This window comes from Monomorium pharaonis, chromosome 2 (genome assembly GCF_013373865.1).
Source record: "Monomorium pharaonis isolate MP-MQ-018 chromosome 2, ASM1337386v2, whole genome shotgun sequence".
NCBI lineage: Eukaryota > Metazoa > Arthropoda > Insecta > Hymenoptera > Formicidae > Monomorium > Monomorium pharaonis.
This window is the reverse complement of record NC_050468.1, coordinates 22,386,229-22,408,229: the sequence shown is the minus strand read 5'-3', so window position 1 is coordinate 22,408,229 and position 22,001 is coordinate 22,386,229. Positions and strand designations below refer to the sequence as shown.

Below are 22,001 nucleotides of genomic sequence, written 5' to 3'. Positions count from 1 at the left end.
TTTGAAATTGTTAAGAGGAAATTGGAAAGTTAAATTTGATAAAAAAAAGTAAAAGAATCTGTTACTGTTACAATTTTTACAAAATGTTATCCGATAGTGCTATTAATTACGCGATGCTGGCCTGATAAAAAACGTTTGTCTTTCATCCAATTAAACGAGACAATTGATGATCCTACGTTCTGGAATTCGCGCGATGGCATCTATCAAAATTTTTCATGTCTCAGCGTTTTTGTGCGCCACAAACTTTACGCAAACGAATTAAAGGTGAGGTGTGCTTATCTTTTAAAGAAGTTTTAGGGATTTACGGATGCATATCCTTCCGCTGTGTTAGCTGCTGTCGCATTGCTCGAAATCTCTTTCCGGTGAATCCCGGCTGGTCTATTCGTATTTGACTGAACATATTACATGCATTTTCCTATTCCGACCGCTATTTGGTTGAACTCGACGATGAGTAATAAGGCGTAAAAAGCTATTAGATTGGCTGACGAGTTCTTCCGTTCCGTTCTACGCCGGTTCTATCTGTTCCTTTTCTTGGAGAGATCTTCGAGAGCTGAAAAGCCTCCGATGAGAGAGAGAGAGACGGGAGCTCGAAAGACATTTTCACGTCTTCGCATTACGATATTTCTCCCGTTATTTGAAGCGAGCGCGTTTAAATCCAGACTCTGCTTAGTTCTCTTATATAATCTCGCTCGTCTCGCTGTCATATACTTCCCGTGGAATATGTTTTACACACGCAGAGACGCAATGAATAAATTAGTACGAACGCAATCCCGAACGCAACTCCTCAATTTTCTTTAATTAGAAATGTATGGCTTTTCATCGGTGATCCTTCAATTTCGATGACGTATGGCGACACCGGAAACTGATGTTCACAGGATTTACTTATCTTACAAAAATACAACTAAAAAAAGAAAAGGAAAGAGAACCGAAAGATTCCGTGCGCGAGAAAAGGACGCAAAGGGTTAGCATTACCGCGGTAATAGACACCGGTGCGCCGCGGCGGGAAGAGCGGCGCGGTTTCGCGAAGGTGATAGTAGTAGGGCTGACTGTACTAGCGCTGGGTGGTTGGGCGGGTAGCTGGGTGACGGTAGGTCGACCGCGCGGGGACCAGGGAATAGCCTCCGGGTTAGGGGCTGGCGGGTCGTGGCGGGTGGTAAAGGGGCGACTCCGGCAGTCAGCGGGTTAGAGCCGCTCCGTGCGGGTGAACGCGAGTCGCGAGCGTGTACGCGCCCCTCTGCGAAATATCTTTAAACGGAGAGATCTCACTCTCTCTCGCACTTGTTATCACCAACTCCGCGATCTCGTCCTCCTCGAGAGGTCGCGGAGATGTGTCGTGGATTTGATTCGCGATGCCCGGTTTGACCCTATACCAGTTGTCCCATGATCTCGCGCGTGAACTCTCGTATTTGTTCCCTCCTCGGGATGACTGTCGCGACAGACGCCTCCCTGTAAACGGGCCTGCAACGAAAACTCGTATGAATTTTTCAAGCGCTGCTAAATGATTGCGGCGAGAATGTGTTGTGCGTGTAACTGGAATTACGGAGTGATTGCTGACGTAATGGATAGAAGCTTTTAAAACCACGTGTCATTCAAGTGTCATTTGTGAATTCGAGAGATTCCCTCGATTTCTCGAGAGGACGCTCTTTACAATTTACAGGATATATATATAATATGTGAACTTCCGAACGTGTTTGTAAATTTTAATATTCTAATTACCATGAAATAATAAAGAAGAAAAACTGCTCTAATTTTTTCATGTATTAAACATATGGTGTTAAGTGTCAGTTTTTAAAAGTGTGAAAAACATATATCGTGACAGAAAAATTAGTATGTGATACGTTTTTCTTTTGTAATTACATAAATTTATGCACAATCATGTTATCACGTATAATCCATTATAATAACTAATCGTGAAGTAAATTGGCAAGAAATTTTTTGTTTATTGATGGAAGAGCGTGTCTTATGCGATTCAATGATTCGAATTCCCCTCGCGTGATAAAATAACAAAATACTTCTTTTTTTTATATGATATTCCGAAAAACGTCAGAAATCTGAAGAAAATCCACTAAATCTGTATGATGAACGGATCTTTTATGTACCTCGCGTTCACGATGTAGAATTTTCGTCTTGGTTATCCTTTCGGTTACTTTTCAAATTTTCGTGATGCATTGTCGTTTACATAATATTTGAGAGTCAGTGTAATGATAATTTCATCGCGCACGCGAAACGTGACATTGTTTCATAGAGTAGAAATTATAACTCTGACAACGGAGGCTTCATAAGTCTTTCTTTCACTTCTAATTGTTTTTTTTTTTTTTTTAACAGTTGTACGTATACGTCTACGTTTTTCATTACGATAAATAGCAATTCCCTCGACAACTCGAGATTCTTCTTAACTCGTAAGTACGCGAACAAGATAACGGAGAGTCCTCGTAGCATCAAGTTTCCTCTTTCGAAAACTGTAAGGAAAGCTCGCATACTACTACTGAATTTTTTTTTTACAATAGTATATTACGTTTTAGTAATGCAAAGTTTTAACGCGCACGTTATTATTTTATATGGTCTTTAGAGAGATAACATTTTATGAATATTTATTTTATTCGCGTCGAGAAATAGTGATTTAAATATATTATTGATTTTTCACTCAAGAAACAATGCAGCAATATTCGATACTCATGATTTATACATGTAATTATCGGTTAATTAACGTTTTCAACAATGAGCTCCATTTCACTCTGAAAAGGCACGTTTTACGGGAAAATATGATTTTGATCTCAAAATTCCGAGCGAACTCATCTAGTAATTGACATCGCCAGGTAATGCTAACAAACCGTAGAAAGGCACATGAGCGTAATCGTCATCCTCGAACTGTTGTAGATCGGCGGAGATGCAAATTCCGGTCGGTCCCTCGGTTAGTGTAACAGCCGATAATTTCATTCGCAAGCTCATTATGGAAATGGGAATTGTTTCCATAGAAATTACATAATTAGAACGTGTCGACGGTCCGTTCCGTGTTCCGGCGATGTTGAACGCAGTCGAAATTGCGAATGATCGAACGACGTGGGCATAATGCGCCGACAGCACGTGATAAACAGCTAAAAATATTTGCGTTGCGAAACGCACGTTGTGAAAGTCCATTGTAAATAGAAGCACAATTTCGCCATCATAATTACTCGTTATGCAAAATGTTATGTAGCGCGCTACGAAACGCTGGTAATCACTTCTGCTGTCTCTTAAATGTCTCCAAGAATAATGCCAATCTCACGTGACTCGTTAACCGAGAACGTTTAACGTTATTGCATCGTGAAGAGGGATAGAACGCGATCAATTTTGCGCGTAATACATATTGAGTATATCCTGTGGGAAGCGTAAGTCTAATCGCTTGGGATGATAAACACCGGTATATATAATCGGCGAGAGAGTTAAATAAAGTAAGAAAACACCGAGCTTTCTAAAGCTGAAGTATCGATTTTTTTTTTGTTTTACGTCAATGCGACACAGCGTGAAGTAAACAGTAATTTTCTTATATCGACATAACGCAAATAATTTCACTGGAATATTTCCTCGGCTTGTTTCGACGTATTTCGTCAAATTTCGCGGATCAGTAAACGTCCCTTAAACGCAAACGCGTAATGTCAGAGAGCCGCGGAAAGAAAGAGTCGCCACCGTGTGCGGTATGGTAGAGAGATTAACCTGTTGACAGGTGCGTAGCTCCGAAAATTGATTGTGTGCGTCCGATACAGACGCCCGCGACCACGCGCATCACGTGCGAAGCCCGGCGTATTTGGTGCGCTTGACTGCAAGCGTTACCAATTCGTAGTTGCATAATTGAGCTTTCATCGTCGATAAGTTACTTTCGCTTTGCGCGATCGTTTGACACGTAAAATGGAAACGGTAAACAATACGCGACATTTTGATTTTTGTCTTCGTAATTTTTTTTTCAGTTAAGTTTGTTCCTAATTTATTCAAATTGATTCTGTTTCGAAGCGATTGGTAACAAATAGAAAGAGCGAGAGTAGATTTGCTTAATAAATCATGAGAATTCGCGTAACTGCTGCCATTGATATGCGTAATAAATTCGAGTGTATGGGGGACGACACTCTTTGCGGATAATTTGAATGAAATCGACGAATACTTTGACAGAAATGTTTTTGCGTGGATTCGGAGTTTCGAACAGATTCTAATATCCCGCGCGGATTTCATCGGATTTTTTTCATCAGCCGATTTTGCATTTGTTGCGTATCACGAAATTGCTTTATACCGTCGTTGTTTCCCTGAAAACAAAATAATTCGCTCAATTTGTCGCACTAGGAGCCGATTTATCATCTGCCTAGTATAGACCATATCATTGAAATAATCAAAATAAAATATATAACTATGAAACAGAGTTCTTTTTATTTAACTTAATTCAAAAACGGTTTCTTTCGCTTTAGAAATTTAAATTCGTTGCGTTAAATTCTACGCAAAAACGATAATCGAGATGTACATCTACGGAAAGGCAGTTTTAGCAAACATTTTATAAAGTGTCAGAGTTTATAAACATCAAGAGTACATTAAGTTATGAATATTACATTGCATCGAATTAACGCTAACTTCCAAGACCGTTATTAAAATTTCTCCTTGAAAAAGATCGATCGTTGATCCAATTAACGAAAAACTTGTGAAAGTTTTATTAGCACGTGTTCGCATGCTCTTTCTCTCCCTTTCTTACGTGCTGCTAATTTGTCGAAGACGGTGAAAACTTTTCTCGCTTGACCGGAAAGCATCGCGAGAAATATGCCCGCTTACTCTAAAGTGACAAGTGAAGTCTCTCACCATCTGGCATCAATTCTGGAATCTATGGAGATCCGAGGATATAGTATTGCCACACACTCGCACCACCGGAGGATCAATTGTTAATTGGCAGACATGTATACTCACGTACACGGGGATAACGGCATGTGCTGTTATCTTCCCACCGTTCTCTACCTCGAACGATATCGTAAGTATCTTTGTTAATCGAGCCGACGAGCGAGCGAAACGTTGTGACGCGACACAAAGGGACTCATTAGACACAGGCATTTATCTCATCAGAAATTTATAGCCGTAATAATTTTCCCTTGCGTTAACATCTCCGGGCAATTTTTGACGAGATAAAATGCTGATTACATCGTGGTTCTTGAAATGTAAGAGCACTTCGTTGTAACAATTGCGGCATAGAGACATTTTAACAATTGCGTGGGTTTCAGTCGGATGGAGTTTCGAATTTTCAGTGGAAGGGCCACTGTAATTATTTCTACGGCTTCAAATGTCGACCTTCCCCCGTCTGTCGTGCGAAGCTTACGGACGACGAAAGTGGGATAATTAATTCGGGAAGTCAACTCGATGCTTGTGGAGTTTCGCACGAGAGGGTTACGTTTAAACGAAGTGTACGTTTCCGCGCGCTTCCGCGGGATTAGCGTAATGTTAAAGGCGATCACCATGAAGCGAACGGAAGGAAACGGAGTGTAACTTGAGGCTGAACTGAGGCTATAGGAAAAAAAAGGGGGAATGGGAAGATAACGAAAGATTTTGCATAATAAAGCGGTTAGACGAGGCACTGCGTTGCGCCTGGTTGAGAATTGTACATGTAAAATGCCGTTGAGAGCTTGTCGAATAAACAAAGAGTAAAGCGCATCCGCTTGCATCTCCCGGTGAAACATGGGGCTTTTTGTCTGCTGCGTTTCGAAGGAAGGCTTTATCGATCGGCGCGTCATGCCATTATCGTTATTATCAAATTGTGCTTGTCCGGCCATTCCTGAACTCGTAGCTTTAACGAACGCTTATGTCAATTTATCAGAAAGACCCTCGGTTTATTTATAATGTATTTATTTTGTTTCAACGTAGAGCTTTCATTACATTGTGTAGATATGTTCGAGGAACATCTAATCGCGCTACGAAGAAATCAAAACGAAATCGTATCACAATTTTAGGTTCCGATTTAACTGCTTATTTGTCTGCTTTTTTCTATTTGCCCGGGACAATATTGACGGCGTTTTTTATCGGACAGTTGGCTGTTACGATTTCAAGAAAATCTCACTGCGCGCAAAAAACGCACTGTCGCTTTTATTTTTCTCGCGTCCGGCTGTCCAACCGACTCGACGCAGAGCTAGCTTTTTTTTTTTAAGGAAAAAAGAATTTGGAATCAATAAAAGAGAAACGAGGGATTACGCGCTTCTAACTGGCGTATCGTTGTGATTTATCCGCGGCCTGTGATTTGTCGATCGGCAACGGCGAAACGGGGTAACAACAATTAAAGTAGCGAGATTTAATATTCCGTCGTGCCGCTGCGCGCGACGATTTACGCGCGGGCGACGACGTCGAAGTGCGGAACGGGAAATTGATGCCGTAGCGCCGTGGCGTCAGTGGCGTCACTCGCGAAACGATTGCACTGGTGACTTTTTAGCGATTCTCGCGATTCCGAGCCGTAATCCCGATGAAGAATTGTATGCGCGCTGATTTGTCAAGATTAGTCTCTCTCGCACGATCAGACAGTGTCTCATTTCTCTAGACATTTCCCTTTAAATGGTCACAAGCCCAATCTCAAAATTGCTCTCTCTTTGTGCCGAAGTAATTTCTCATACGCGAGAGTTTAATATAGAGGGAAGCGAGAGTGCAACGTGTACGTGTATGTACGTTTGAATTGGTGTATGAATGGAGCCGACAAAGATTCCGCGGGGCGAAAAAATTCGCGAACGAGAGAGAGTGGAGGCAAATGACCATCGAGATTATCGCGGTTTTACGCTACGGTTGGTTCGGACGACCGTTGCTGGCTGGCTGGCTGACTGGGCGGTGGTCCATTTTAACCGTTGTGCGCAGAACGCGGATTAAATCGACGCTGTTTGTTGTACTGTCGGCTTTTGAGTCCCGCTCGCCCCGCGATTTTCTACTTTATTGTCCGACGCTTACATCGCCGCTTGACACGTGGCCGTGATTAATCCCGCAAGTGACGGGCGTTCTTCCGCAAGTTGCCTCGACCCCACCGGACCCGGGGGTTAATATAGATTGCTATGTGAATTAATAGCAGTCCTGCATCCACGTTGTTTATTAATTTTATTTAAAGCTTCTCTCTTTGACCTTATCAGTTCTAATTTGCCTAAATGTTTAGCGCTTTGCTTGAAGAATTCTCTTTGAAAATATGCACTCCGAATTTAGCGCGCGGGCAGAGTCGTCTTCATAAAATCACAATGTAGTCACAAAATAATTGAGAACCATATCGAATATATCGATAAGCTTAATTTTTTATAACCGAACACAATTTTACTTTTGCAATGAAAAATCCGTCTCTCGACGGATATGATATCTGCTAATTGTCTATAAATAATAGAAGATACATGGTAGCAATAACTACGAGAGAAAGGAAGAATTAAGCGTATAGTAGGGTTTAAGGGAATAAGAGCGAGCATAGGAGAGAAAGAGAAAACGGTAGAGAGAAAGCGAAAGATGGTTGTTTCTCTTCAGAACGGAAGGAGTTTCACATTTTCTCATAGTCGAGGCGCAAGGAAAAAGGATTCGCGACGTCGAGTCAACTTTTCCAGCTGCTTCCACTCTGCTCTTCCCTTCTCTCTCTCTCTCTCTCTCTCTCTCTCTCTCTCTCTCTCTCTCTTTGCCCGTTGGAGACTGATTTACTCTTCGCGTCAGTTTTCTCTCTCTCAAGAAAAGTATCTTTGCATCTGCCAGCAAATCTGCCCTATAGGAAGCTGCTCTCTTCTCTCGGTTGACGATTGCGCGATTAAGAATAAGATGAAAGAATTGGAAATGGATGCGAATTCAGAGAGAAGAAAAGAGGGACGCTGAATTATTTAATCGCTCGCAACGAGCCTTTCTATTCTTAATCCGCGCGAGATATTATTAACGTTTATTTTTAGGTCGGTAACCATAACTGCGTGAATGAATTGTTCATTACTAGATTATACCAAAAATACGCTAGCCGCTATTAAGTAGTTACGGGTAAATGGCTCGTGAATTATGGTTCGGTAATTGATTCGCGATTACTTTCCGCTCCTCTCTCCTGGCCGGCGCGAAATATAGTTGGTCGAAAACCGTTGCATTTTTCCCTCGTCGACTGCACATTATGCTGTATCGTCCGACCAGTTTATTCTTCACGTCCCGTTTCGCTTTCTCGTCGAGTGCCTTTGCATCTGCCAGCTCCCATCCACTCTGCTACATATGCACGATACGGTGCTGCTTCCCTTCACCCGCCACTCCCCCGGTACCGCCGACAAGACAGAAAGGATAACAGTTTCGTTTATTTGTCGTTCTACATGCAGACAGTCTCGATGACCTCGATAGACGAGATCTTTGAGAATCGATTATTGACATTTTTAATTAAAGAGAATATCTCGAATAGCGATTCGAGAGAGAAAGCGTGTCCTTTTCTTTTACTTTAGCGTGCATTGTATTACCCTTTCCTATTTGGATTTTATCTTGATTAAGGTAATGTGCATTTTCTGCTCTTTCTTTATGTGTACGTTGAATTTGATCTCAATAAAAATGTCTTTGACGTTTTCGAATCGTTGCATATGCAACTGTAGCAAAGCTTCCTTCAAGACAAGGCTCGACAACGTGGAGAAATACAGAGAAAATATGATTACATGTACGCGACAGCGCAGAACAGAAATATAAATATGAAAATACAAGAAATATCAAATGTTTACGACGTTTTTATGAGTATTAGGAACATAAACTTTAAGCAATAAATATTCATAACATACAAGATATAAAATTATCTAGAAGATATATTGTGATATGTTTTATTTTATAATTCTATTTTACTATATTTTTATGTTATTTTTACTATACGTATTACTTTCATTTCCGAGCTGATATATTTTCTTCATTTATACTCGTGGATCTCGCGATCTCGCTGTTGCTGATGATTCTCTCTCCAGTGTCTCTGTGATTCATGTGAACGAACGTTACATGCTTACAACGATTCATTCCGTGTACATTCTGCTTCCTAATCGATGCAAGTGTACCTCCTCTCACTCGAAGATAAATCGAATCATTCTGTGCCCTGTGTAAGGTGAATCCGCAATTATTCAACTACTTTGGATACATCGAGTTACGCGCCGACTATCTGGCTCGTTTAATATTACACGAAACGCGCATTGTTCCACATCACCACTGGTAATTAGAGATAACTAGACTAAATGGTAATTCGGTGCTTCTGATATGGCCTCCCTCTTACCGGCATGCGGCCTGTCGATTGTAAAATAGCGAATCTCGCGGTTTGCATACCAGCCGCATACTCGACTCATGTTTTCTAGTAATAGTAGAAGGAAGGATTGCAATATCTGATCCTAATCGTGCACAACAGATCGACAATTTACGGTAAACAATGATAGCAATGATTTAAAAACTATTGTTCAGGAAATTGTAATCTCGTTGAAAAGTTTTTTTCGTATTTCATTTTATATTCAACATTAAATTAAATATTCTTTCAACTGAGTACAACTTTAAACGAGTTTTATATTAAAGTTGTCAAAATGTGAAGCTTGACCTGAACTAGAATTACATTACTTATTCACAATACGTACGTACACACGTACATTTATTAGAATTGATTATATGTTTTTTGCACTGTAAATTATTTTTCGAACCCTTTTAATAGGACTTTTTGTATCTCTAACAATTCGCACGATTTCATAACAACAGATACATTTTTACACCTCTAAAGATAACAAACTTTTTGAAATAAAACTTTTGACAAGGTTAATGATTTAGATTAATTTACGTTTCGTTGATGAACCATCGGCTTTTTTTCTTGTTTTTTTTTTCACATTGTTTTACAGATAACGTATGTGCGTATCCCTGCAAACATGGCACGCACAAAGCGTAGAAGGGGAGAAGAGGAGAAAGGGTGGAGAGAATCCAATTACTCGGAATTTACATAATTCCCCAGATACAAACCGATATCCTTGCGGGCCGCAAATTCGGAAAATTCGTATTCCGCGGCTTGTTTGTTTACCTTACGCGCACTAGATATCACGACGAGTATCATCCTGAATTAGATTTGCACGAAATTTAATCTTCTCGCACGAAATTATTATTTTACAAACAATAATGTGCGTGCATGCATTTTGTGTAAGCTGTCTTTACTTCTTTTGTGCTGCGCGTCTACGTCGTTCGAATTTTATTTTTACACGGTACGGTGAGCTTTAATTTGACCCGGTAACTTGTAAACAATTCAATTGGCGATATTTTGATCTCACAATTTCATCCCTCGTATGTTCTGCGTATCAGGAACGTGCTACTATAACAGAGCATTTGTCCCCTTTCCGACATTCTGCGTGTACGAGGTAATACACTACACGAGCCGTCGCTTGGACGTGTTTCATGGCTCATTTTTCACAAGTTTCGTGACAATCGTACCATTTGTCTTTATATATGGTTTTATAAATGTGAATGATGGATGACTGTCTTTTCTTATTTACATATACCCGATTGATGCGGCGTATGTTTTGTACATTTTATCATTTATTGCTGGACGCAGGTAGAATAATAATTCTCTTGTGGAGAAGAAATTTATCAAAGTTTAGTTGTTCTTTCTTTTAAGAAGTACATTTGCATACGTTGTGTATATTTGTTTGACACTTTAATTTTAATTAATTTTAGTTTAACAACAATTCTTCTTACAAGGACTTGATTTATTACGTTGTTTATAAAAAATCGTGTATCGTTATCAACTAATTAAGATCCGCATTTATGTGAACGTGATATTATCATGTAAATTATATCGCACGATCGAAATTGTCTCAGCGGGATTTACATACGTGTGCATCAGGTGCAGTGTATGTAGCCGAGATTTCAGCCCATGCCCTTGCTCGACAGTTTGTCGATAGTTCGTTTTTCCTGCTGGAATGATGAATTCTGAATTTACTGCCATATAAAATTGCGTTGAAGAGTTGTCGACATTCGCATGTAAATGCATCGACCTACATACGTATGTGCGTGTATCAGTTCTGTAATAAAAAAATTCTGCGCTCATTGTAATCTATACTTGAGTTTCAAGATAACGTATAAATTTGATGTTTTCTTCTAATGTTTGCCCCTATATAACTGCTACGAGCGAGATAATTATTGCGACTTCGTCGACAACCTGTCCTACGTCGTTACGAAATGAAGGAGACTGCTCGTAATTCACTTCAATAATTAGCGCGCTTTAATTAGACGAACGCAGAGGGGCTCCCTTTAATTATTGTGTGCGAACTATGTCAGTGGCCCGCGTAATGAAAGACGAAAATAACAGTGTGTCGTCTTTTCGGCGCCCCATCGCCTTAGATAAGACTTTGAATTGAAACGTAAACTAGATTAGACATGGCCTATATTTGGCCTGAATTACAAGCTTCTACACGTATAAAACAATTTTGACCGAAGCCATAACAAAATGACATCGGTTTAAGAGAACACGTTTTAAAAGCCTTCTTACAATTGCTTTAAGCATATTAATAATTTTCGTTCCTGGCATTTTTTTCAAAATTAATAAATAAAATATTATCTGTCAAAGGAATATCTTGCATACTTATTTTACGATTGTACATTTATTTTTACGCTGTTATTTTCTCTTGCGTATTAAGAATGTACTATGTGTCACATTTTAAAGTATTACAAAAAATTTAAAATTTTTACGAATTCTCTTATTATTACATTTGAATTCTCTGTATAAAATTTGAACGTAATCCTCTTATTAGTTCGAAAGTTATTTAATTTTTTGTTTACTCTTGATTCTTATGCAAAATCGCATTTTGTAGTAATGTCTGCTTATTTGTTATTCAGAGATAAATTTCATGACAAAGTATTAGCATTACGAATTAAATCAAATTTTTTACTCATAAAATAAAATAATAAAGTAATACTTTATTAAATATTCCTAAAAATAAATTTGGATTTACTCATTTGTTTAAAAATTTATTTAAATTTGCAACAAAATAGGATTATTGCATAAGCTTTACGTAAATCAAATTTTTTGTTGTTTTTTGCAAGTGATTTTGGAGCTTAAATTCCAATATTCACGATCAAATTTTTTTTCGTTGACTTGAAAAAAAAAAATAAATTGAAGAAGTCAGCAAATCTATTATAAAATTTTGATAACTTTTAACTGGTATTATAGAGCCAAAACATCCTCAGCTACGACGCATACGATGTTCGTATACATACATGCAGTTAATTAGGTAGATAACAAATATTGAGAATTTCAGATACCTCGTTTGAACGAAAGTAGGTGTTTTTTTTTACTTACATTGTTAATTCAGTTTTTAAAATTACTATCCGTTTAACAATTCTATCGCGAAAGAAATTTACAAAATAGTATTTAGTGTCCAATATACCATTAATAATTATGTCATGCTTGTCTCCTACGGCGTAGCTAGATCAATTCGACGAACATTGAGAGAAAAACTATATTTTTTTCTTGATGCAAATCTGGGATACTATATATGGAGACCATAAGGGACTTGGGTGAACACGGTTCCCTCGCGGCCATGATGTTCGTGAAAATCGAGCAGAGCGACGACGCGTCTCGTAAAGAAGATACTACGGCGTTATAATTCACGAAGCGCGACGTGCAGGCCGGATGAACCATAAAGTCGGGATAAACGGCCATACTTGGCATAGTTTCGCTGTCGTTCCCGTGAAGGTGGATAACGTGCCTATTGCCGTGTTATTAGCGACCGAGAAATTCTCCTTTCTTTCGTTCTCCTGTCCCTCCCACGTCATCTGATCCTGTAGATCTGCACTCTCGCACGCGGAAGCATGCACAAATGACATCGTGTGCCTCGCTCTTCCGTATAATCGGTTGTCCGTATTTCAGTTTGGAAAGCACTCTCTTTTATTGCAACGGTGAATTTTTCACAGCGGCATTCCGCCAAATGACATTTTCTTCGTAATATCACTAATTGAACGCGAGGTCGCACCGCCTTATGCTTTTTCTCTATTTTGCGCGCAGATCGCGTAGCATTAAATAAATTTATGTGTCATATAGTTTTTGACGCGCTTTTCTTATCTTCTCGTAAATGTAAATATTGAAATTTGCAAAAACCATTATTTCTATTAAAATAAAACGCACCGATCAATATCCTGTTATTCTGAATATTTTTCGCACGTGAAAAATATTTCACGTGCTTCGAGAATATGCGAAAAAAATATTTAGCCATTCGGGATATTTTGTAGATCTTTATGAATCCATAAACCCATATAGGGTTGCCGGATGTGACAATGAAACCAAGATTTAGCCAACACTAGGGCAGCCAATTGTCGGCCAAGGTTCTGTCAGTCAGTGCTGGGCCATCACTGGCAAAAGACTGGCTGTCTACTTACAACAAAAACCAGTACTTGGCCGATGGTTAACACCCATACATTGCTCGACATTCTGGCACACAGTACTGGGTCAATACTGGCAAGTGACTGGCTGCCTATCTAACATAACCTAAATAAAATAATCCGGCGTTACGACGAAGACCAATGCTTGGCCAATGCTACGGTAATCGATTGTTTGCCAAGATTCTGTCAGCCAATGCTGGGCCAATACTGGCAAGTGACTGGCTGTCTATCTAACATAACCTTAATAAAATAATCCGGCGTTACGACGAAGACCAATGCTTGGCCAATGCTACGGTAATCGATTGTTTGCCAAGATTCTGTCAGCCAATGCTGGGCCAATACTGGCAAGTGACTGGCTGTCTATCTAACATAACCTTAATAAAATAATCCGGCATTACAACGAAGACCAATGCTTGGCCAATGCTACGGCAATCGATTCTTTGCCAAGATTCTGTCAGCCAATGCTGGGCCAATACTGGCAAGTGACTGGCTAAGTCACTACCGGTTGCCAGATTTTCAATACCGGCGCACTAATATACAGTCAAATATGCTTTGACGTTAGCAGACGAGTCCGCGGCGAGCTTCACAGCGATAATGTGACAGTTCGGGATTAATGATGTGACATGCGCGAGGTTAATGGCGAGCAAGTTTTTATTTAGTTTCTGTACGCATATTACATTTCGGAAGGAGAAATTATAGTATAACGTACTATCCATTGTATAATCAGATAAGTATATAAAATTTTCCATTTTTTTAATGGAAATAATTATTTTATGATAAGTCAATATACTTTGTGCCATGTTTTATTTTTAGTTATATATTAAAAGAAAGAGAGGAAGAAACACTGTATTTGAAGATAAAGTAAAATAGAAGAAGAATAGATAAAAGAAAGAAAGAGTCGGTAAGAAGAGAGAGAGAAAAAAAAATTTTAATAGTTAAGAAAAATTAAGAAAGAAAAGTAAGAAGAATAAAATAAAGTAAGTCTATATACATATGTACACATATAAGTAAATTATAATTAATGTATGTTGAAAAGAGTGTTATTGTCAAATTGAAAGAAAGGGAAAGAAAGAGAGAGAGAGAGAAAGAAAGAAAAAAATAACATTGTGTAAAATAATATTTATATACATAAATAATATTTATAATATTAATATTTATAATATTTGATATTGTTAACATTTTAATACTAGCTTATAGACATTAATTTGATGAATAATTGAATATATATATATATATATATATGTGACAGATTATTAATACAATAAAATGTCATATCCATAAAAATACATGTATTCAATTATTCATCAAATTAATGTCTATAAACTAGCATAAGTTGCCGACATCCAGATCAGTTGTAATCCGATGCTGCGACCAGTACTAAACCGTTAGTGCTACCAGTAGTGCGCCGGTATTGAAAATCTGGCAACCGGTAGTGGCTCAGTACAGGGCCGATCGTAATGCTTGTATTGGGGCAGTACTGGCTACGACGGTTGAACCAGTACTGTCTGTCAATATTCGACCCAAGTTATCATCCAGCATTGCGCCAGTACTGCGCCAATAGTGTTTTCAGTACCGCACCAGTACCCGAACTCCGACGGCCAGTATTCACTACTGTTGGCGCAGTACTGAGCCGATTGTAAAACCCTACATGGGAAGTAACATATCCTTATGAATACATAAGGCAAGAACGAATTTCTAGGAATAAAGCGATTGTTGCAAATACGCATACACCAACGAATCTGGAAGTCTAAGCATTATTTTGCTTTACATTTTGATGAAAGAATAAATTTCGAAGACAAATTTTAGTATAAATTTTGCGAATTTTATTAAGTTTGGGTAAAACAAAATAACTCGATATTTTCAATATCCTATAAAATCCATCTCTTTACTTTCTCTTTTTCTATTTTTCTCTTTTTTCATCACTTTTATAACAGAGATATTTCTAATATAGAGAAAACATTTGACCATAAAATTTGATAAGCTCATCGTGAATCACAAAATGAAAACGATCGAAGTGAAAAATCGTGAGAAGGCAACGATCTATTATCATTCGATCGATATGCTTGTGGTGTTTGCGATCTTTTTTGTTGACGGAATATCCACTCTCCAGAGCGAAAAGAGATCTAATGGATATGAAATTTATTCCGTGGGAATTCCGATGATTCTTACGAACGATAACGTGAATCAACAAGTGTGCTGACGGTTACGATGATAATGCTAATTGTACGAATGATGAGGTCATTAGTATTTTTACTACCTGTGGATTTTTAATTGTTTTCCATATAATTTATTTCAGATGATTTCCAGTTTTACTTTCTATATATTTTTTAGAGATATTAATTTATTTCTTTTTATTTATTTTTTAAATTTACTCTTTCACTTTCAGTTAATTTTAGACTATGCTTTAGCTAAGTCTGACATTTAAATTTGTATTTAATAAAAGAAATTTGTAATTAATGCGTATCACAGTTAATTCATGGCAATATTCAACTTTTTTTTAAAGAGTTTTTATCTGGGATATATTTTTGATAATGATTTTTGATAATTGTTTACTTATTAATTTGTTGAATGATTAATAATATCTCTAGTTTACGTTGGCATCTGTGAAAACGACTATACAAACGATTTATAGTCATACCGCGTGTAATAAGAGCTCTTTCTGCAGTTGTAGAAAGTATAGCGGGGAGATCGGTAGAGCAAAGAAGCTGTTGCATCAGCGGCGTTGCCATGAAACTGATGCAATTGCCGTTATTTGTTCTTGACTTGCACTCCTCGTTGCACGAGATTCTCGAGTCGTTTCACCCTCCAAATGGCTTCGTATACTCATTCTCTCTCACACATAGGCGGAAGAGTGAAGGGAACGGTGTTTATGATGGCTGGCAGGAAGAGGAAAATGGCGAAAATAAGTTGAATACGATCTTCGTGCGTGGAAAAGATATATGGCGCGTAACCGAGAAATTTTTGTTTATTACGTGTAATATCGGTGCCACTGCTTTCGAATATCATATATTGTATGTATAAAAAATAAATAATATTAAGTTAAAAAAAGAAACTTTACTTATAAGATTACATTAGACATTGACATCATTGTACTTATTTTTTAGTATTTGAAACTTAGATGATACTTTATTATGATTAATATAATTGCATTAATTTTTTTTTAACACTGAGGATGACCCGATATTGAGGTCGAAACATTTATTCAGAAAATTGATAAATCATCCACAAATAATTAGTACGCACATCTTGCTTGATTTACATGCTCCTTCACTGTATGTTAATTTTAAATCCTTAAAGCCCAAGTAAGAGATTGTTTTTAAATAATTGTTTATTTTCTCTTGCCATTCATACGCAATCCGGTTTTGCTTTCGATTTTTCGAATCATCGCTCGCGCGTTGCGAGCCTGCGAATTTCATGTCGAATTTTCTGATCATAACGTAATTTAAAAGCCCGGAGTATGGAAAGTGTAACATCGATAATATACACTCTACTAATTAATGCGCATTGACAGATGTTTAATTAATGAAATGTGTGAAAACGAGGGGTTCGGAGGAAGGTACAGATTGCATCAAATTACATTCAATTACCTACACCGGATTTGTAATGCTTTGCAAATATGGTTAATCAATTAGCGGCACAAATAGCAGTGTGCCGATGGTGGCGATAATGAAGGAAACAGCTAATGGCGAAGCGCCGGTGAAGTATTCGATAAACAATGAAATGGAAACGCGCGGTTCAGTTGATCAAGTTTGATGAGCGGAGACGAAATCATATTTATATGTTTTTAGACGGAACCAGAAATTGACCCACGGATTCTTTCTAACTGTTTTTTTTTTCCTGTATGTTTGTAGAAGCTCACCGAGCTCTTGAGCTCCTCGAGGATTACCATGCCAAGCTGACGAGACCGCAAGATAAGCAGCTGCGATTAGCCATTGAGCGCGTCATACGGATCTTCAAGAGCAGGCTCTTCCAGGCGCTGCTGGGTAAGTCATCTTATTTGCTTTGCCTAAATTCTCTTGCGCTCGAAATAATATACGCGTCGTGACGCATCTCCCTGGTCATATCGACGGATCATCGATCAACTCGATCGGCAGTTATCAATCAATCAATTTGAGTAGAAAAGAACACGAACGATTTACCGATGAAATGGGTCCACTTAAGTGATTAAATTAGAATCAAGATACTTGGGAATTTCCTGATATTTCATGCTAATCGACGATATAAGTTGATACAAACGGTTTGTATCGCTTTATCAGAATCTTATTATGAGAGATTTGTCATCTGAATTTTTTAATATAATCATTAAGCCAACGATAACATTGATCGTTTTCCGTTTCACAGTAACGCTTAGTTGCTCTGAGTAATTAATGTGAAAGTGTTGATTTACGGTAACCGCTAATTATTGTATTTTGTGAACCTTTAGTGGTTACAACATATGTTTTTAGCTATACGTCACAATCATTTTGACATGAAATATCCTCTTTATGTATGGTACATACATATTATCTTGTCTGTTTTGTCGATAAGCTGTCAGTTATGTTTGGTTTAGTGAAAAAACTCTAAAAAATTAAAATCTACATTTTAATCATATTATGGTTCACGTTTATAAATTCTGACAGATTGCTTTTTATGAACGTTTCATCATCACATGGTTCTTACTATATTTACAACGCATTCAGAGAGAAAAATACTTCTTTTTCTCTTTGATCTTTCGTTTCTGAAACTTTTGCAGAAAAGCGATGCAGAAAAACGTCAAAACCGATTTAATTGAATTGGATTTAATTGAAACGGCATCGTTGAATTGAAAAGCTTGGAATCGTTTCGCAAAATACCAGCACGCCTAAAAGTTCTTTCTCACAAGGAGAAAGGGGAAGGGATCACGGTCATTATTTATTGGAACTGGCGCGTCGCTCTTCGAAGATTTCTCGCGCTATTGTTGCGCGGGATAAAGCGTCACTATAGCGCCAGCGATTTATTCTTCTCGATTCTTCTTGCAGCCAATATTTCTCTTTCTCTGCTTTCGCGGTGTCATCCCGCGAATTCTCGAAAAATCTCAAAAAATTTGATTCGGTCAAACTAACTTTTACAGCTAACAGCTACCCTTTTTTCGCGGTGTCACTCGATAATTCGCTCGCGCGCGTTTGCACGCCATCAAGCTCCATCCCTTTCGTCGCGTTTGCCACGTAGTTATGTCAACTACTTTGTTTAGCTGAGCCTGTCCGGTCTATCGGAGCTTCCGAATCGGAGATTAGTTTGGTCACTATGCGTCTGGTGCATCTATGCGGACGCATTCCCATATGCGCTGTGTCGGTGTCGCGGCTGGCGTGTTATCATCCGATATAAGCCGGATAGACCTTGTCCGCGGTTCGTGTTCTATCAGCTTTTGGTACAATGGCGTTAAGATTATACCACCCTGGAACTATCAAGTGACGGATGCGACGTGACGAAGTTACCGCCCGCACGCGGTGAAATTATCCGAGAGATTAACGTTTAACTGGTTCCGTTCAACTATCATAATATGTCATATCGCATTCTCTGGACGTGTCATTGTTTCCCGCTCGACTGACCGCACATAATTTACCTGAAATCTCACCTTTATAAGGTTTGTTTAACGAAAGTCATTCAAAATGCTTCGCTACCAAGTGTTCTTCTAATAATAAATGGACTTATTTTGTATAGAATTACTTTTTATATCAAACTTTGTTTTTTCTAAAATTGAAATCAAAGGAATTTTTCTATTATTTTTAGTGAAATTGTTTTTCTAGAACACTCTCTATCTTTATCAATATTTTCTCTAATATAAAATAGGTAATTTCTCTAATATAATAGGTATTAGTACAAAAATAGGATATCTATTTGATTGCAGAAATGAGTTTTGTTTGAATGAACACAGCTGAGCTCTTCTCGCAAGTTTTTATTCTCATCATACGTGTTTGCCATATTAAGGTATCGAGCAAGTTCTGAGGAGAATGCGTGTTGATTTCCGAATTTTTATGGGTAAGAAAATCGACCCGGTGTTGCCAGTCGTGATCTCGAGAATATTTGATCTTTCTCTCTCTCTCTGTCTCTCTTCTGTCTCTCGGTATCCAGGAGTTTGCTATCCTGAAAAAGTTTTTTGGCGCCGCTTGGGGTGCCGATGGGTGAAGTGCACTTGGTGTGCATCCGGGGGCCACTTGAGCCATCTCCTCGTAGCGAATGCGGACACTCGCGAATTTAAACTTGACCGGAAATCTCTCGAGCGCCGCTCGAGCGAATTGATCAAAGGAAACGCGACTTGAAACCAGGAACTTCGGACGAACGTGCGAAGAAACGCATCGATTTTGTTTCAACGAGAAAATAACTTTTTGCAGATAATTACTATGCTTTTTATATCGAGAATTAATTTTTCATTGATTAATTTGATTAAAAGTAATTTATTAAAATATAAAGGACTTCTCGTGATTTAAATACATTTTTAATTAGGCGTATGCAGGTCTTTATTCGAGATTTTAACTTAATTGTAATTATCGAGTATTTTAAATGAGCTTTCTGTGGGGAAATATAAGAACAGAGAAAAAAGGGAGATTCTTTTGCCGATAAATTGTTTGGATGCGATTAAAGATCCTGTATCTTTTGACAAAATCAAGTTACAGGTGCAACAAACTGCATCGCCGTTATTACCAGATACGACTAAAATAGCTTACCGATCGCCTCAATTTAACGAGATAACATTTATTTGATCGTGTTGCTTCGTTTACTTCGATTTGCCACGGGCGGCAAATTATCGTGGCAGCAAATAGCAACGACGATAATCTTTTCGTTAGATATACCCACAGTAAAAGTTTTAAAGTGGATAACTATATTTAATTGTTGACTCATGATTTAATCGGCCACTTTATTTTGAACGATGTGAATGATAAATATTACGAAAAAAAAAAATTGTGAGATCAAAAGAACAGAAAAAATTTGTTTTTTTATTTCCACAACTCTTCAGCATCGGGTTGTGCGGAAAATTGCGAGATGTATATCCGGAATTGTTACACGCGCTATCGGATACTCTCTGTCAATTTGAGCGACGTCGAGCTGCAAGCTCCCGAAACTAATTTCGAGTTTCGTAGCGCGTTGTAACTTCGTTATGTACTTGGCGCTGCCTTTATGACGTGTAATCCCGCGGCTACCTGCCGCGAAACTCGAAACGGATGCGTACCAGATCGATCGACCACTTCGTCCGCCACGTTTCCAAACTTAATCGAAAGACTTTTTGATCTCGTGCTTCTTTACTCGCGCATCGTTCTGTCATTCCGTTTGTTCATCGGCAGAACGAAATTACGAAGTTGACCCGATTCCACTTGGGATCGAAGAAAGAAGAATCGATTGTTATCTTTCTTTTCCGTTTTTTTTCCACGTTTTTTAAATTTGAAGGGGATTACATTTACAACCTTTATATCTGTTAAAGTCGAATATTTGTCCGCCATTTTTTTGAACGTCTTTTCTGCAAGTTATTACACTGGAACCCCGCGTTAGCGTACTCCGCGTTAGCGGAAACTATCCCCTCCATATGCACTCGGCCCACATGAGTAGCGTGTGTGGGGATAGCAATGAGCAATGCAGTCGCGTATTTCACGGAGTGGGAGTGAAACCAAGCAATAGGAGATAACCCCGCGTTAGCGGACCAAAGCCCCGAACAGTCCGCTAACGCGGGGTTCCAGTGTATTACGTTTTGTCGTGCTACACAAAAATCGTGCTACTGAAATCTTTCGGTCGATTTCCCGTGGTCGACTTTAAAAAGAAGTCTTAAACATGATCGGTGGAACGTAATATGCGTTCGCGATTGTTCGACGAACCAGAAGAGTTAAGTGCCCGGACAGTAAATTTGAAATGCATTGGAAACGGCGGGCTATTGCAAAATACTGTGGGCAGGCGATGGCTTGAGCGGTCGAGATAACAGAAATTTGTCAACCTGCTGTGCCTTGTGTCGTTATGTCCGGCGCATCCGCGCGGTTTGCATTATATATGGTACTTGGGCTGGTTGCACGTATCGCGGCTCTGCCGTTACAGTCGCGCAGTCATTGTAATATGCGAAGTGCCGTGCAAATATGCGACGCACCATACAAAACGTGTCCAACAGGTAACGCGCATGCATGAGACCGATACGTACTGGTCTGTTATGCATCCGTGCATCTCGCGAGAGTGCTTAATCGTCGTTTCGATGCAAAATGTGAATGCGTGATGCAGACGCTGTCTGTGTATGACGAACAAATCGACGCGACGATGCGTTGAATCGTCTCTCGTCGCTTTTCCGATATGTAAAATCTCCGGTGAGAAACATAACGAACTTGTAAATCGGATAATTTTTTGCGCATTTTCTGAACGTAGAGTTGCCAAATGCGTATTTATATATATAAGTATCATTTATATATATGTCATTTTTAAAATTATATTTTCAATTTAATACAGATTTGTACGCGAACGTTGAAAATTGTAGCTTGATGTTTAAGATATTTATTATTAATAACTCTAACTTTCTTACCAATAACAAATTATTTTATTATAAATTTTGCAACATGCAAAAGATTCAAGCAATCGTCTAAATCATATATATAGATCTTCTATATAAATTGTTCAAAAATATTGAATTTATACATTAAAATAGTTAAAAATATGAGGAATTGTTAATTGTTACT

General features: G+C 38.5%; 2 protein-coding genes and 1 long non-coding RNA gene across 3 annotated transcripts in view; 2 read left to right on the top strand and 1 right to left on the bottom strand.

The window, feature by feature from the left end:
- The window catches only part of LOC105834482, a 289,072-nt gene that overhangs the window by 75,029 nt on the left and 192,042 nt on the right, over window positions 1–22,001 (top strand). The window contains exon 3 of the mRNA XM_036283272.1: window positions 17,190–17,321. Within this exon, the coding sequence (XP_036139165.1) occupies window positions 17,190–17,321 (132 nt within the window). The remainder of the gene's footprint in view (window positions 1–17,189; window positions 17,322–22,001) is intronic.
- The window catches only part of LOC105833859 (facilitated trehalose transporter Tret1), a 48,613-nt gene that overhangs the window by 12,178 nt on the left and 14,434 nt on the right, over window positions 1–22,001 (bottom strand). The window lies entirely within an intron of this gene.
- Window positions 16–4,363, top strand: LOC118644552. Its single transcript, XR_004962322.1, has 2 exons — window positions 16–1,827; window positions 4,312–4,363. It is a non-coding gene; the product is annotated as an uncharacterized LOC118644552 (long non-coding RNA).